The sequence below is a fragment of the Nansenia antarctica genome (assembly GCF_963989245.1).
Source record: "Nansenia antarctica genome assembly, chromosome: 1".
NCBI classification, from domain to species: domain Eukaryota; kingdom Metazoa; phylum Chordata; class Actinopteri; order Argentiniformes; family Microstomatidae; genus Nansenia; species Nansenia antarctica.
Window position 1 is genome coordinate 34,319,800 of NC_137674.1, and position 17,500 is coordinate 34,337,299.

Sequence of the window (17,500 nt, forward strand, 5' to 3'; positions counted from 1 at the left end):
GTGTGTGGGGATGTGTAGAGTGTGTGTGGGGGTGTGTAGGGTGTGTGGGGGGGGTGTAGGGAGTAGGGTGTGTATGGTGTGTATGGTGTGTGTAGGGTGAAGGGTGTGTGTGGGGGTGTGTAGCGTGTAGAGTGTGTAGGGTGTGTGTAGGGTGTGTGTAGGGGGTGTGTGGGGGTGTGTAGGGTGTGTAGGTGTAGGGTGTAGGTTGTAGGGTGTAGGGCAGGGGTGGGCAATTATTTTTTTCCCAGGGGGCCAAATGAGCAACTGAAAATATTTGTGAGAATAAATGGGCTTCAAAATAAAAGCAATGCGGTTTTAGTCCACCCATAAGATAATTAGAAAATTATTTACATTTTTTTTTAAATTATCATGCGATCTTTCGCGGGCCGGCCAGAATCAGAATCGCTGTACGGCCCGTGGGCCAAATACGGCCCACGGGCCGTACAATGCCCAGGTCTGGTGTAGGGGGTGTGTAGGGTGTGTGTGTAGGGTGTGTAGGGTGTGTGTGTAGGGTGTGTGTGTGTAGGGTGTGTGTGGGGTCACATTCCTCCTCTGGGGGTGTAAGGTGTGTAGGGTGTGTGTGTGGGGTGTGTAGGGTGTGTGTGTAGGGTGTGTGTGTGTAGGGTGTGCATAGGGTCACCTTCCTCCTCTGGGGGATGCTGTGGGGGTGTAGGGTGTGTAGTATGTAGGGTGTGTAGTATGTAGGGTGTGTAGTATGTAGGGTGTGTAGGGTGTGTAGTATGTAGGGTGTAGGGTGTGTAGTATGTAGAGTGTGTAGGGTGTAGGGTGTGTAGTATGTAGAGTGTGTAGGGTGTGTAGTATGTAGAGTGTGTAGGGTGTAGGGTGTGTAGTATGTAGAGTGTGTAGGGTGTGTAGTATGTAGGGTGTGTAGGGTGTGTAGTATGTAGGGTGTGCAGGGTGTGTAGTATGTAGGGTGTGTAGTATGTATGGTGTGTAGTATGTAGGGTGTGTAGTATGTAGGGTGTGTAGTATGTAGGGTGTGCAGGGTGTGTAGTATGTAGGGTGTGTAGTATGTATGGTGTGTAGTATGTAGGGTGTGTAGTATGTAGGGTGTGTAGTATGTAGGGTGTGTAGTATGTAGGGTGTGTAGTATGTAGGGTGTGTAGTATGTAGGGTGTGGAGGGTGTGGGGTTACCTTCCTCCTCTGGGGGGCGCTGGGGGCACAGTGGAAGCTGGCGGCCAGGCAGAACAGGAGACCAACGAAGAGGTTGTTGAGGGAGAACACCTCGGCCACCATGGACCACTGCCAGCCTAGCCTGGACACGGCAAACACCCCCCCGGACAGGACCGCACCCGGGCCTGGGCCTGCCAGCCTGGGGTTGGGGCGGGGGGTGAAGCACAGGGGTAAAATGGTAAATGGAACTGCTCTTTATATAGCGTCTTATTCCAAAGATCTACTTTACAACGGCCTCTCATTCACCCATTCACACACACATTCACACACCAATGGCGGCAAGCTACCATGATGCCAGGCGCCGGCGCCGCTCATTGGGGAGTAATTTTGGGGTTCAGTGTCTTGCCCCAAGGACACCTCGACATGTGGCCAGCCGGGGTTCGAACCACCGATCTGCCGACCTTGCCGATCATGAGACACCGGCTCAACCTCCTGAGCCACAGCCACCACCTGTCAATCACACATTCACACACCGACGGTGGCAAGCACCATGATGCAAGGCGCCGGCCCCACTCATTGGGGAGCAATTTTTTTGGGGTAACCAATATGGAGGTATGGATGAGGAGACCCAGGGGACAGTATGGTCTGGTCTCCGGGGGAGAGTCTCCAATTCAACACCCAACAACAACCGGTGCATTTCTACGCATGAGAATAATATACCTGCTTCGTCCTATATATACGAGGATAGGATAGAAAGTACAATATATAGGCCTTAGAAGTGTTATATGAACCAATTCAGGCGTAACGTAAAAGTTTTCAAAAGGTGCTGAAAAAAATCAAACCTCAGGATAGATGAAAGACCAAAAAATACAATTGTATTGAGATAATAAAAAGAAAAGAAAAAGGGCATTGACAAATATGGAAATTATGGAGTCTCATTCTGACAGTGATTGTGGTTGAGTTAGTGGTGCCTAGCTAAAGCTGTGGCCAGTCCCACCGCCCCCATCATAAAGCTGCACCTCTATAGAAGCCTGATGCAGATAACCACCAAGGGAGATATCTGCCGCTACTTAAATAATGTGTGCACAAAAGTCCCCCCCCCCCACTTCTCTCCCTCCATCTCTTTAGTGGTAATTGAAGCAAACTTGGGATAATCTGTCATATGCTAAGACCCACCACTTACAAAAAAAAAGAGAGAGACAGAGACAGAGGGAGAGAGAGAGAGAGAGAGAGACGCGACAAATGATGAGGAGGAGGAGGAAAGGAGGAGAGGGGGGAAGAAAGGAAATACAGTACATGTGTGAGATGTGTGTGTGAGAGTTCAGGGTGTGTGGGGGGGGGAGGTGGTGTGAGGAGGATGGAGGATGAAATGGGGAAAAAAAAAAAAAAAAAAAAGAAAAAAAAAAGTTGAGGAGGAGAGAGAGAGAGGGGGAAATATAAAAGGGAGAAAAAAATAATAAAAAGCCAGCAGCCCAGTCCTCCTCTGGCATGGCTGGCTCTGAAATATGAGCAGGCTCGACAATTAGGGAAGTCAGGCAGTATGGACCCCTTTCCTGCCATTGTGTGGAGTGGCTTAGAGTCCTCATCAGCCTATCAGCTAGCTGACAGGCAGAGAGCTGCTCTATTCAGCGCCGCAGATACAAGCGGCAGGGGCAGACCGCTGCCAGGTCCCTTGTGACCCCACAATCCCTCGCTGGTGAAGCTTCAAGCTCCATAGCAAATTAGGCGCTCTCACATTACAATCGCGGAAGACAGATTCCATTAACGGTATCTGAAATTGAGTAGAGAGCAGAGCGCCCCGCTCCGCGCTCTCCGTTATCAGGGAACCTGACTCATAAGCACCGCCATTAATCACAAGGCATGATACCATTTATACATTTCCAGCTCTCTCTCTCTCTGCCTCGCCGCTGTGATAGGCGGCCACAAAAGGGCCTGATGAGACTTAGGCGGCCGGGAACAATGGAGCTTTCTGAGGAAAAGCGCGGTAAATTCAGGGAGAAAAAAAAAAGGAGAGGGGAGAGAGAGAGAGGGAGAGGGAGAGGGAGAGAGAGAGAGGGAAAAAAAACTCTTGCTTGCTGACTACTTCCTTCTCCTCTTTTTCTTCATTTTCTTTCCCCCTCTCCTCTCTCTCCTTTCCTTTCCTCTCTTCCACTCTTTCTTTACTGTCCTTCTATGTGAGAAGGCTTGGAGTGGGGGGGTGGGAGGGAGGAAGGGGGGGTGATGGGGTGTCGCCTGGAAGCGGGTGGGGAGGGTGTTCAGTCTTAGGAAAAAAAAAAGGAAAAGATAGCGGCTTCTTTCCCACCGCAACCGCTCCAGGAATTAGTTGTAACTTGAAGGGTGGAAGGAAGGGGGGGGGTATAGGGGGGGTAGATGGGGACTTTTGTTGAGGTGTAGGGACCCCCCGCACCCTCGATTCTACCCCCCTGTGCGGCAATTAACCTCAGCCCACACGCACGCAGGGTGGGGTAGGGGGGTAATGGGGGGTTGGTTCTGGGGTACAGCAGGGTGGGGTAGGGGGGTAATGGGGGGGTGGTTCAGGGTGGGGTAGTCGGGGGTAATGGGGGGGTGGTTCAGGGTGGGGTAGGGGGGTAATGGGGGGGTGGTTCAGGGTGGGGTAGGGGGGTAATGGGGGGGTGGTTTGGGGGTGGAGCAGGGTGCAGTAGGGGGGTAATGGGGGGTGGTTCGTGGGCAGAGCAGGTCATGGTGATGGTGATACCACCAGCCTTGCTCTCTGACCTAATCAGCTTGCGTAACAAGCAGACCCTGTCACACACACACACTCACTCACACTCATACTCCTGTTCTCCAGCCCTGTCTCACACACACACACACACTCTCCACTCTGAGAGACTGACACATCCACATCGTATCGTCTCCCTCTCCCTCTCCCTCTCCCTCTCCCTCTCCCTCTCCTCTCCCTCTCCCTCTCTCTCTCTCTCTCTCTCTCTCTCTCTCTCTCTCTCTCTCTCTCTCTCTCTCTCTCTCTCTCTCTCTCTCTCTCTCTCTCTCTCTCTCTCTCCTCTCCTCTCTCTCCCTCTCTCTCTCTCTCCCTCTCTCTCTCCCTCTCTCTCTCCCTCTCTCCCTCCCTCTCTCTCTCCCTCTCTCCCTCCCCTCTCTCTCCCTCCCTCCCTCCCTCTCTCTCTCTCTCTCCCTCCCCCCTCCCCCCCTCCCTCTCTCCCCTCCCCTCCCTCTCCCCTCCTTCCCCCTCTCTCTCCCCTCCCTCCCTCTCCCTCCCTCTCTAAATGACCTGTCTGTCTGTCTGCACAACAAGACTACCTGCTACCCCACTCCTCCTCTGTGTCTTCCTGGCCTCTCCCCATTGGCTGATCCTCCAGGCTGGCTGCTGTTCCCGTGTTACCCAGATAAAGAGCTGGGGGGGGTGGGGGGGGGAGAGAGACTCTGAGACCATTGTGTCCGTGTCTCTTGTTATCAAAGCTCAGCGCCGTGCAGGAAGCTGCTGTGCTGTAATGTCGTGGCTGAGTGACAATGGCTGCCTGGTATGAGGACATGGCAGGAGGAGAACAGCGCTGACAATGAGCAGGCTTCATCCTGAACGGATCCGGCGTTGCCACAACATCTCTGTGTCATCACAGGGGTCATTAACCGTACCGCAAAGGAATTCCAAACCATTATGCATGCATACATACATGCTGAGGAAAAAAATGTAATGTAGTTAGCTGTATTTGATGAAATTGCAAAAAAAATGAAATATTTGTCAGTTGTCGTTGAATACAGGAAATGAAAGAGAGGACCGAATAAAGGAGAGAAAAAACAAATATTTGAGAAAAATAATCCTAAGTCATGCTCTTGTTAAGTCAAAATTCCCCAAATCATTCAATAATGATATTATACGCCATTTAACAGAGGCTTCTATCCAAAGAGACTGACATTGCAGTGAGTGCGTATATTTTTCAGTATATATGGTCCCAGCGGGAAGTTAAGCGTTGTTAGCGCCGTGCTCAAATGTAATGTAAGTAATGCACAATAATAACATCTCTGAATTGTATAACGATCAAGACATTCTTAAAGAATACATCAATGGTGAAACAAATGTACCGACATTTACCTACATTCATCTACATTTACCCCCACAGCTACATTTACCTACATTTACCTACATTTACCTCCACAGCTACATTTACCTACATTTACCTACATTCATCTACATTTACCCCCACAGCTACATTTACCTACATTTATCCCCACAGCTACATTTACCTACATTTACCTCCACAGCTACATTTACCTACATTTATCCCCACAGCTACATTTACCTACATTTACCCCCACAGCTACATTTACCTACATTTACCTCCACAGCTACATTTACCTACATTTACCCCCACAGCTACATTTACCTACATTTACCCCCACAGCTACATTTACCTACATTTATCCCCACAGCTACATTTACCTACATTTACCTCCACAGCTACATTTACCTACATTTACCTCCACAGCTACATTTACCTACATTTATCTACATTTACCCCCACAGCTCTACAACATGGGCCTTGCAGCTTGTGCTCAATAACGCCACACAAACAGCCAACAACACCAGCGGTCCGCAGTGAATGAAGCCACTCAAAGGAGGCAGACCAGAGGCCCCCACACCCCACCTCACCCCAACCCCAGGGACCAGACAATGCCACCGCCATGCCACTGCAGATCAGCCCCACTGTTCTCTCCCCCAGTGGTGGTTTGGGGGAAAGCGGCTGGATGAGAATCACACATTCCTGGAGAGGCTCGACAACCCCATGGAGTGGTGGTGGTGGTGGTGGTGGTGGTGGTATTGTGTCCCTGGACCCTGACACACTGGTGGGTCCAGTTGGCCGTCACAGCCTGGGTTTACTCTGGCCAGGCCGTGGGCCCTAGCAGCACTGCCACCCCTGGGCTCTACCCTGGTTGAATACAGACGCAGTATCAAACGTGTCGTTTCACACTGTGTGATCTCAGACGCCATATCGGGCAAGATAGTGGCTTAACACAGACGCAGTACCTGCAATCTCACACGCCATATTGGGAAGAGCAGCGCTTGAATACAGTTGCAGTAATAACACTTTCATCTATATATTTGTATTCATTGTCTTATTATGTGTGGTTAAATGTTTATCTATTTATTTTCTATATATATGTATCTATTCTTCCCATTTTTAAATGTAAATGTATGATGTATATGAGTGCTGTGTTAGTGGATGAGTCACTGTGTTAGTGGATGAGTGCTGTGTTAGTGGATGAGTCACTGTGTTAGTGGATGAGTCACTGTGTTAGTGGATGAGTTACTGTGTTAGTGGATGAGTTACTGTGTTAGTGGATGAGTTACTGTGCTAGTGGATGAGTTACTGTGTTAGTGGATGAGTGCTGTGGTAGTGGATGAAACAGACAACGACAAGCCTGTTTTTGGGAGCCAAGCGAGAGAAAGAAAGCCATACATACATCGCTATTCAAAATACGGCAAATGATGATCATTTCAGCTACAGATGTCTAAGAGAGAAAGGCAGTTACAGCACACACATTCTATTCCAGTCAAAACGGGTATTCAAAAAGAGACCGTGTCTGTTCTGGAGGGAATCTTGGCCCTGTCGACACACATCTCTCAGGAACAAAGCTGTCCCTGCTGCATTTAGAGAGATACTTGCACAGAACAGACGGTTGGGTTTGTTGTTCCCCATTCATCTTAAAGGATGTGAGATACATGCAGCAACAGCCCTTATGCTTCAGCACCTGGCATCAATAAAAACACTCCTTCAATGCGCCCACACTGCTGTTGAGACAGAGAGAGGAGAGGAGAGGAGAGGGGAGGAGAGGGGAGGAGAGGGGAGGAGAGGAGGAGAGGGCGGGAGAGGAGAGGAGAGGGCGGGAGAGGAAAGGGCGGGAGAGGAGAGGGGAGGAGAGGAGGAGGAGAGGAGAGGAGAGGAGGAGGAGGGGAGAGGAGAGGGGAGGAGGAGAGGAGAAGAGGAGAGGAAAGAAGGAGGAGAGGAGAGGGGGAGGAGAGGAGAGGAGGGAGCAGAGGAGAGGGGAGAGGAGAGGAGAGGAGAGGAAGAGACGAAAGGAGGAGAGGAGAGGAGGAGACGAGACGAGACAAGAGGAGAGGAGAGGAGATGAGGAGGAGAGCAGACGTGACAAGAGGAGAGAAGGAGAGGAGAGGAGAGGAGAGGAGGAGAAGGAGGAGATGAAAGGAGAGGAGAGGAGAGGAGGAGAGGAGAGGAGAGGAGGAGAAGGAGGAGATGAGAGGAGGAGAGGAGAGGAGGAGGAGAGGAGAGAATAAATAAGAACCCAAACTGTGCTCAGACATTCCTCCAGGAGAGCGCGTGCGAAATTAATCACCACAATCCTGCTCAAACAATGCAGTCACTGACAGGACAATTTCTTCCCAGAATGCCATCTTAATCTGCACCCAACACAGAAATATAAAACACACAAAAAAGGAATGGGAATTTTGTTCTTCTTTTTTTTTTTAAATGAGTGAAAAAATGAATTACAAAAATCCTGTGTTTATGCAATTCACAGAATAGCATTTTTCCTATTGCTGCTATTTCAACAAAGTCATTAGTCAGACACCACTGATATATAAATGTTGCTCTATAGATTCCATTAACTAATTCTGGGTGAATTGTAATTGCCAAGTCTGATCCCTCTCCTCCGTGCCTGCTGCCTTATTAACACTGCCTGTGGTGGCTGTGTGTGTGTGTGTGTTGTGTGTGTGTGTGTGTGTGTGTGTGTGTGTGTGTGTGTGTGTGTGTGTGTCTGTGCGTGTGTGTGTGTGTGTGTGTGTGTGTGTGTGTGTGTGTGTGGCTGTGTGTATGTGTGTGTCTGTGGTGTCTGTGTGTCTGTGGTGGCTGTGCGTGTGTGTGTGTCTGTGGTGTGCGTGCGTGTCTGTGGTGGGTGTGTGTATGTGCGCGCCTGTAGTGGCTGTGTGTGCTTGTGCGTGTGTGCTTGTGCGTGTGCACGCCTGAAGTGGCTGTGCGTGTGTGAGCGTGCATCTGTGTGCGCGTGTGTGTGTGTGTGTGTGTGTGTGTGTGTGTGTGGTGGGTGAGGGATGTAATATTGACGTCCGAGGCGAGACGCAATCTTAGGCCTGCGGGCGAGAGGAATATTAAACTGCTACTCCTTAATGCTGTCTATCTAGACCCCCCCCCCCCACCCCTCTCCCCCTCTCTATCCCCCATCCCATATCCAGTAATGAGGAAATATCATCTTCATTAAACATCTGTTTAACTGTATTACAGGCTGAGTCCTGGGGGAAGCATTGGTCATGGCGTGGAGGGGGGGGGGGGGCGGGAGTGGAGGAGAGGAGGAGGGAGAGGCCTTGTGTCCTACATGACAGTAGGACACCGTAGACACACACAGAAAGGTCAGAGGTCAAACGTCAAAAAACACTGGAGCTTTTAAAAAATCACCAACGACACAATACAACTGTTCTCTGTACAGCTCATGTGCTGAGGAGAGCGAGGGGGGAGGTGGGAGTAGGGGGGAGGGGGGGAGGCTCCCGGGACTGTACCTGACCACAGCAGATGTGAAGGGGGGGGGGGGTTGCCTGGCCACCGGCTGAGAGGGGGGGGGGGGGGTTGTGGAGGAGGGGGGAGGGGAGGGGGGAGGGAGGAGGGGTTGTGGAGGAGGAGGGGGGTCCTGGGATGCTCAGTCTACCCCGAAACACCCGTCTTCAGCTGTTCCTAAAATTCCTTTTAATAATTAACGCCCCCCCCCCCACCCCCTAGCTGCCCACACACACAGACACACACACAGAGTAACACACGCACATACACACACACATACACATAGACAGACAGGCAAAGAGAGACACACCCACACACAGACCCACACGCACACCCACACACGCACACACATGCACACACACGCACAATGATCTAGCGATGACCCCGACACACACACACACGCACACACACACACACGGTCCTTGTGGAAAAACAGCCCACCTGAAGGAGCAGTGGGGTGCGGGGAGGGGAGAGGGGGAGGGGGGAGCTCCGTCAGGACCATATGGTGGAGGAGGGCCGTATAAGGAGAGGGGGGGGGGGGGGGGGGGGCTGGCAAAGGCGCAGGTTCTCCGGTCCACTGAGGTATCAGCTGGTCCACACAGGACCGCACTTGGCAGGTGAGGCTCTCGCAGGTGTGTCTTTGGGACGGGGAGGGGGAGAGGGAAGGGGGGTAGGGGGAGGGAGGAGAAGAGGGGAAGGGAGGAGGGGTAGGGGGAGGGTGGAGGAGAGGAGAGGGGCGGGGAGGACGGAGGGGAGGGAAGGGGAGGATGGAGGGGAGGGAAGGGAGGGGAGAGGGTAGAAGAGGGTATGGGGAGGATGGAGGGAGAGAAGAGGGGAGAGGGGAGGAGGGGAGGGGGAGGGGAGGATGGAGAGAGAGAAGAGGGGAGGGGAGGGGGGAGGAGGGGAGGGGGACATTTGGTGCGCCCTACTGGTCTTGTTATGTAATTGTGCGAGCACATTAAGTGTCAAAAGTGCTGACTGGTTGCTGTTGTTGTTGTTGTTGTTTTTAAACACTTAACCACCGACTGTCCAGTGTGCCGGTGTGTCTTTTCCTGGTCTGTCAGGATAACACTGGAAACGGAGTGAGAGAGATTCCTCGCAGGTAGCTTAGCAGGCAGCTAGCAGCGACCCACAGGAGCTTCAGCAGATGAACGGCTGAACTGATGGAGCAACAAAACGCTGAGCTGTGTGGCTTATCGTCTTCCCAGGGTACACACACACGTTGCTTCTCACAGTCTCTCTCCCTCTGAAGACAGTCAGTCAGCGCGATGTTTCAAGTGCAATCAATACTAATTATTATCATTACCACCGACCATCCTCAAAGGCTCGTCAAGGTCTGGTGTGAAAAACATGACGAGACGTGCAATTTACGGCCATCAAACCATGTGATCGAGCCCAGAGTGGGCTGGAATTGACAAATCAAAGGGAGGCTAAGTGCTAACATTTTCCAACTGACGCAACTCTCCCAGTTAAAGGGAGAAACGGCTTCCAAGCCTATCAACTTACATTCCCTCACATTAAACATTAAACACCGCAATCTGGCAGACTAATTTAAATTGATACATCAAAGGCTTGCCATGTTGGGAATATTCCAGACCGAATTTCAAGGTCTTTTCAATTCACTGTTTGGGAGGAAAAGAAACTGCCTTCCAAGTCTGTGGAAAAATTAAAAAAAAGTGATAACTTCAACGAGTGCTGTAACTACAGACGATGAAGTCACTGCTGTTTCTCTTTTGCAAACTCAGACTATTATCCCTGCTTCCACATACTTACATCACCAAAAATACCACTGTGGTATAATACACAAAAGTAGCCTATACAGATTGGACACAAATAAGGAGGAGTATCATCAATCATAGACACAGTTTTCACTCCAACGTTTGAGTTCCACCACCACCATCTTTTAAAAAAATGTTATGTTTATAGGGTTAGGGATAGAGACAGTAGAGGTTAACAGGAAGGATGGGTGAGAGAGAGAGAGGTGGATAGAGACAGTAGAGATTGACATGAAGGATGGGTGAGAGAGAAAGAGGAGGATAGACAGTAGAGACTGATAGGAAGGATGGGTGAGAGAGAGGAGGATAGAGACAGTAGAGATTGACAGGAAGGATGGGTGAGAGAGAGAGAGGAGGATAGAGACAGTAGAGACTGACAGGAAGGATGTGTGAGAGAGAGAGGAGGGATGACATGGCAGGATATGTTGACAGCCTTAATCAAACCGGGGACCCTGCAATTAACATGTGTGCTACACCACCAAGCTTCCCCCGAGTTCCAACATCTTAAGTGTCCTTGAGAAGGGAAGGAAGGCGGGGGAGAGGAGAGTGAGGAGGAGGGCCGTGTGGTCAGTCTTGGCATTTGGTCCGAGGTAGCAGGCCTGGCCGGAGGGACCCCTACAGGGGCCGTGGCATGCCCGTCTCTGCCCTCCTATCCTGGGCCTGGGCCAACCCACCCGAGGCCCCCAGCACTAGACACACAGGGAGACCTAGACCAGCCCGGAAACAAACTCTCGCCCCCCCCTTGCCCTCCCCTCCAGTACCCCCCCCCCTCCACCCCTCTACCCCTCCAGCCCCAAGCCAGCCAGCTGATCTAGGGCCACCACAAGCTCAACCCAAACCCAAGCCGCAGGCAGACAGATAAATGACCAAAAAAAAACTTTTATGCTTATTTCCCCCCCCCCAATTGAAAAAACATAGATTATACACTCGTACTTAAGAGCTTACCGAGGGAGGGGGGGTGTGATTGGGGGGCACTCTCGGGCTGAAGTCCGCAGTCCCCCCCCCCCCCCCATCAAGCATGCCTAGTAGGGGGGTCCCTCATAATGACTTTTCACTTAACTATAATCCAAAATTGGATCTAAATCCTTAGAGATGATTACAAAACAGGGTTGCACTTTTACACGCGGTCGGTCGCGGTCCAGATATTCTTCTGACGGGCCGCGCGGTTTGGCTGGCCCGCTCCGAGGTCCCGGTAGGGAAGCTGGCTAGCCAGAGCTTAGTCAAATAGTGTGACTGATTGTCTATCAAACTAATTCAGTAAGACCAGTGAGTCCCTACCAGTCTTGGTAGAGAGGGGGGGGAGAGAGAGAGAGAGAGAGAGAGAGAGAGAGAGAGAGAGAGAGAGAGAGAGAGAGAGAGAGAGAGAGAGAAAGAGAGACAGAGTCAAAGACAGAGTCAAAGACAGAGTCAAAGACAGAGTCAAAGACAGAGACAGAGAGAGAGAGAAACAAAGACAGAGAGAGAGAGAGAGAAAGTGAGGGAGAGAGAGAGAGATACAGAGTCAAAGACACAGACAAACAGAGAGAGAGAGAGAGATACAGAGCAAATTGGAATGCTATTTGGCCCTCAACAGAGAATCCACAATGGCAGAATACCTGAGTACTGTGACTGATCCAAAACTAAGGAAATCCTTGACTATGTACAGACACAAAGACTCTACTTCCCACAGGTTACAAACACCCCAAAATATTTTTGAAAACATGACTAATGACCCCCCCAAAAAAGAAGCAAACTGCCATATCTGCTGGATGAAGTACAACAATATGCAAACAACAGCAGCAAGAGCTCTTGTGACAGTAAAAATGACGTCCAATGGAACACAACCACCGTAAAGACTGTAAATAAGTATCTGCACTATTTGCACCATGCTGATCTCTGTACATAATGTTTACAAACTTCTAATTTATTTGTATTTATATTTTTGAAGTCCAATGTCCATGAGTGAGAGAGGGGGGGGAGAAAGAGAGAGAGATAGAGAGAGCGAGAGAGAGAGAGAGACAGACACAGAGAGAGACAGAGACAGAGAGAGAGAGAGACAGAAACAGAGACAGAGACATAGACAGAGAGAGAGACAGACAGACAGAGAGAGAGAGAGAGAGAGAGAGAGAGAGAGAGAGAGAGAGAGAGAGAGAGACAGAATAACTGTGCTCTGGGTGAGGGTGAGGGGAATTCTCTTCTCCTCTTCTTCTCCTCCCTTCGCCTCCCCCCCCCCCCTCCTCCTCGGCCGGTCCGGCAGGTTGTGAGTCACCTGACCTGCGGAGAGAGAGAGAGAGAGGGGCTGAGGCTGCAGCCCGCCGAGGGCCCGGGCGGAGGGCCAGCCCCCGTGGGGCGAGCACTTCCTCCCCAGCCCCTGTCCCTGCGCCCGGGGGAGGGTGACCCTGTACCCTGACCCCCTCCAGCCCACCTGCCACCCAGCGACTACCCCGGCCAAGGCTCGCAGGAAGCGGTGGGGTCCGCACGGTGGTCCAAGCCTCTCTCCTCTCCTCTCGTCAACCTGTGCTTCAACTGGCAGTTGAAGACGAAAAAACAGCTTGCCGGGACAACACGACGCAGCTTTTTAACATATGCCACGATTCAGTTTGTTGGAACCGGGTACATTTAAACGTGTAGTGTACTGAAGCCTACCCTGCAGAAGTCCCTAGACGGGTGCTACACCAGAATGCTGAGTGCAGTACTTAGCATCGACAAGAGCGAGCATATTACCAACAAGCATCTGTATGGGGGGGGGGGGGTCACCAAAGATAAGCGAAAAAATAGCAGTCAGGAGAATGAGGCTGGCAGGTCACTGCCAGAGACACCAGGAGCTGCCAGCCAGCAGACGGGTTCTGTGGGAGCCAACACACGGGCATCGATCACGAGGGTGCGTCCCACACTAACATACGTGGACGTACTCGAGAAAGATGCAGGAGCGGAAAGTACCGGCGAGCTAGCCAGATGTATGGAGGACCGGGGAGCAAGCCAGATGTATGGAGGACCGGGGAGCTAGCCAGATGTATGGAAGATCGGGATGACTGGAAGCTCCGATGGAGGGTTCGTCCGAGGACGACCTAGTAGTAGTGTACGCCAGGTCTATTTTATGTCACAAAAAATGTCACTGTGTGCATAAAAACAGGGGCCTCTCTCTTCTTTGAAACCCTTGACAAAAGGAGGGAATATCCTGGCGCTAAGCTAGCTAACCGACCCAACAACCAACTGTCAGATTTATTAGGAAACCACCGAAATCAGCAAACGGTTGAAGGTAAGGGAAGGCCCAGACCAGACGACAGGGCGAGATAAAAACAGACAAAGAGAGAGAGAGAGAGAGAGAGAGAGAGAGAGAGAGAGAGAGAGAGAGAGAGAGAGAGAGAGAGAGAGAGAGAGGGGAGAGGGGGGAGAATACTCCTAACGTGATGGGGTCAGCAGCAGGCCTAGCTGTGGGAGGAGGGAGGAGAGGGGAGGGGGGGAGGGAGAGGTATGGGAATGTAGAGAGACACAGTGAGTCACACACTCTGAGTTTGTGATTGAGAGAGGGTGGGAGTGGGGGTGGGGGTGAGGGGGGAGGTGGGGGTGAGGGTGGGGGGGGAAGGGTCCTTTAGACACAGGAGGGCAGAAGGGGGAAGATTAGAAATCGTGCCATGTCAGGATTGAGAGCATGCTGAGTGGTGTGTGTGTGTGTGTGTGGGGGGGGGGGAGCCAGGCACTTGATACACACACACTCACACACACACACACACACACACACACACACTCTAACCATCTCACACACACACACACACACACACACACTCTCTCTCTCTCTCACATACACACTCTAACCATCACACACAGACACACACACGCACAGCGGGGGGCCGATGGGTAAACATGTTTGTGGGGGCGGAGGGGGGCTCGACTCTGCCTCTGAATACTGAGAAGAGGATCAGGCGCACCACTGCCTGTCACACACACACACACACACACACACACGCACACGCACACATACACACATACACACCACTGCCTGTCACACAACTACACACACACACACACACACACACACGCACACACGCACACACCACTGCCTGTCACACAACTACATACACACACACACACACACACACACACACACAGACACACAGACACACACACACATACGCACACACACCGCTGCCTGTCAGATAGCACCAGAAATATCAACAACCACTCCGAAGCGGCGAGATGCAAACAGAGTCAGTCAGAACGTGTTCTGGGATTAGAGAACGGCACAGTAAAGAACTGCTCTCTGGGGGGGTGGTGAATGTTTGATGTTTTTTTATTTTATTGACTATAATTTAGCAATTTGCAGACTGATTTTTAGAACGCGTTAAATATCAGAAGAATGAATACCAGAACACAAGAGCTGTTGTGTGAAGCGGACAGAAGACCCATCTTGACTTAAAGTGAGGTGATGGTGATGTGGGGTGCGTTCATAAATACGCTCTGAGCGCCGGAGCGCACCCGGGATGCTCTCTGGTCATTCGGAAATTCAGAGCACTGCACTCTGGGAGGACTCAGAGCACTGCACTCTGGGAGGACTCAGAGCTCACACTGGACTCTCTGACTGAAAAGACAGTTTGTCCGAGCGTCTGAACGTCTAAAAACGTCGGAGCCAGCCATTGCAAAATGTTACGGTTGCGGCTTGATCGGTACTCCAGAGAGAATTATTCAACGCGCGTCGTGTAACAAAACAGGTGTATAACAAAACAGGTAATCCTGTTTACACACGGGAAGAATTAACATTCATTTGAACGATTTTTTAAAATATGAAAATGGCAACGTTAGTTAACGAGTATCTACTGTCAACATCACTAAAGCAATAGAAAGCTAGCTAACGTTAATTGTTAACACGATAACGTAAAATTGTTGCCGCCAGCGAAATGACGGTAATGTTATTGCTGGTGTCCGCTGTGATTACAGTTAGTTTGTAAACACTTTTAACTGACCGTTTGTAAATTAACTGTTAATAACAATACTACTACTACTAATAATAATAATAATAATTTAACTGTTAAATTAACCGTAAATTAACTGATTCCAGAGCTGCTCTATGACGTTGAAACCAGAGTGCTCTGAAAACAGAGCAGATTTCCAGAGCGTATTTTACACGAACGAACCCCGTGAGGTGATGCGTCTCCTGAGACACCTGCCTCTCCCCTACACTGTGCCTCCTAAGACTTCTACTGCCCCCCTTTGTACTGTCTCTCCAGTGTCTATAAAAAATAAATAATTCTATCACGATGACCAATGGACCCTAGGCCTGAGCTAGATTACTCTTCCTGCTACAACTGGTCAATTGATGACTCACTTACTTAGTCGAATGTATTGATTGTCAGTTGCTTTGGAATAAGGTGTCTGCTAAATGCCAAAAATGTAAATGTAAATGTAATGTTTGAGCTGCTCTATGACGTTGAAACCAGAGCGCTCTGAAACCAGAGCAGATTTGGGGCGGCTGTGGCGCAGGAGGTAGGGCCACCGTCTCATGATCGCAAGGTTGGCAGATCGGCGGTTCGAGCCCCGGCTGGCCCCATGTCGAAGTGTCCTTGGGCAAGACACTGAATCCCAAATTGCTCCCAGTGAGCGGGCCAGCGCCTTGCATGGTAGCTTGCCGCCATTGTGTGAATGTGTATGTGAATGGGTGAATGAGAGGCTGCTGGAAAGCGCTTTGGATAAAGGCGCTATGTAAGTGCAGTCCATTTAGATTTCCAGAGCGTTATTTAACGAACCTGTGAGGTGCTGTTTGGTCCTCCTACCTGCAGGTGGCGTAGCAGAGGGCCCCACTGGCGGCAGCCCCCAGCAGGCTGCTCAGCAGGTTGACGCTGTGGGCGGCAGAGACGGAGGGCAGCAGGGACAGGGACAGGCGGGCCAGGACCGTGAAGACAGGGTAGCCTGGAGGATGGGCCACCTACACACACACACACACACACACACACACACACACACACACACACACAACACAACACACAAACACACAGACACACAGACACACAGACACACAGACACACACACCCAACACCACACACACAGACAGACAGACAGTCAGACAGACAGACAGCCAGACAGACACACACACACAGACGCACACGCACCCAACACCACACACACAGACAGACAGAGAGACAGACGCGCACACACACACACACACACACACACACACACCCACACCCACACACACACACACAGACACAGACGCACACGCACCCAACACCACACACACAGACAGACAGACAGACAGACACATACACACATACACACCCCCCCCACACACACACACACACACACACACACACACACACACAGACACACACACACACACACACACACACAGATACAGACACACACACACACACACACACACACAGACACAAAGGCACACAGACAAAACACACAACACACACAGACACAGATACACACACACACAGACACACAGACACACAGACACACCCACACACACACACACACCCACACACACACACACACACACACACACACACACACACACACACACACACACACACGACATGTCAGCAACCAGGGGATGGAGAGGAGAGAGACAGAAGCCCCTTTCACACATAGTTCCCTGTAAATGGGAACTGCCAGTGATTTTCACCGTTCACACATGAGCTAAATGCCCGAAGATTACACAAGCTACTTGAATCACACATTCATCTTGGGCGTGGTGGTGGTGGGATGGAGTGCAGTGTTAATTAGGCTACTTTACATTTAGTCTCAGTCTTTAGACGAAGATGTACATTAGTTTTAGTCACATTGAGAGGGAATTCAACAGAGACACGAATGATGGACCCACAACAACGTATGGCTTTCGCCCTACTGGTGCTTCTTTTTGGTGTTTAGTGCCATGGCAACTCAAGATCAACTCAGGAAATACTTAACTAGCCCGTTGCTTGCTAGGGAGCTCTGCCCGTCCGTCCCACTCTTATCCAGATCAACACGCATGCGCTGTTGTTTTCCTATGGACAGCCTTGAGCAGCGTTCTCACCAAAAGCGAAGTGATGCATGCGTCGTTTCTAATCGGAGAGAAACCACCCTTTTCAGGCAGAGCATGCGTCGGTTGTTTATTCCGGGAGTGACTTCGAATG

At 50.8% G+C, this 17,500-nt stretch overlaps 1 protein-coding gene across 1 annotated transcript in view; it reads right to left on the reverse strand.

Moving 5' to 3' along the window:
* The window catches only part of tmem260 (transmembrane protein 260), a gene marked incomplete at both ends in the record, with an annotated part of 42,050 nt that overhangs the window by 18,754 nt on the left and 5,796 nt on the right, over window positions 1-17,500 (reverse strand). The window contains 2 exon segments of the mRNA XM_080550544.1: window positions 1,157-1,334; window positions 16,154-16,305. Coding sequence (XP_080406670.1) covers window positions 1,157-1,334; window positions 16,154-16,305 — 330 coding nt within the window.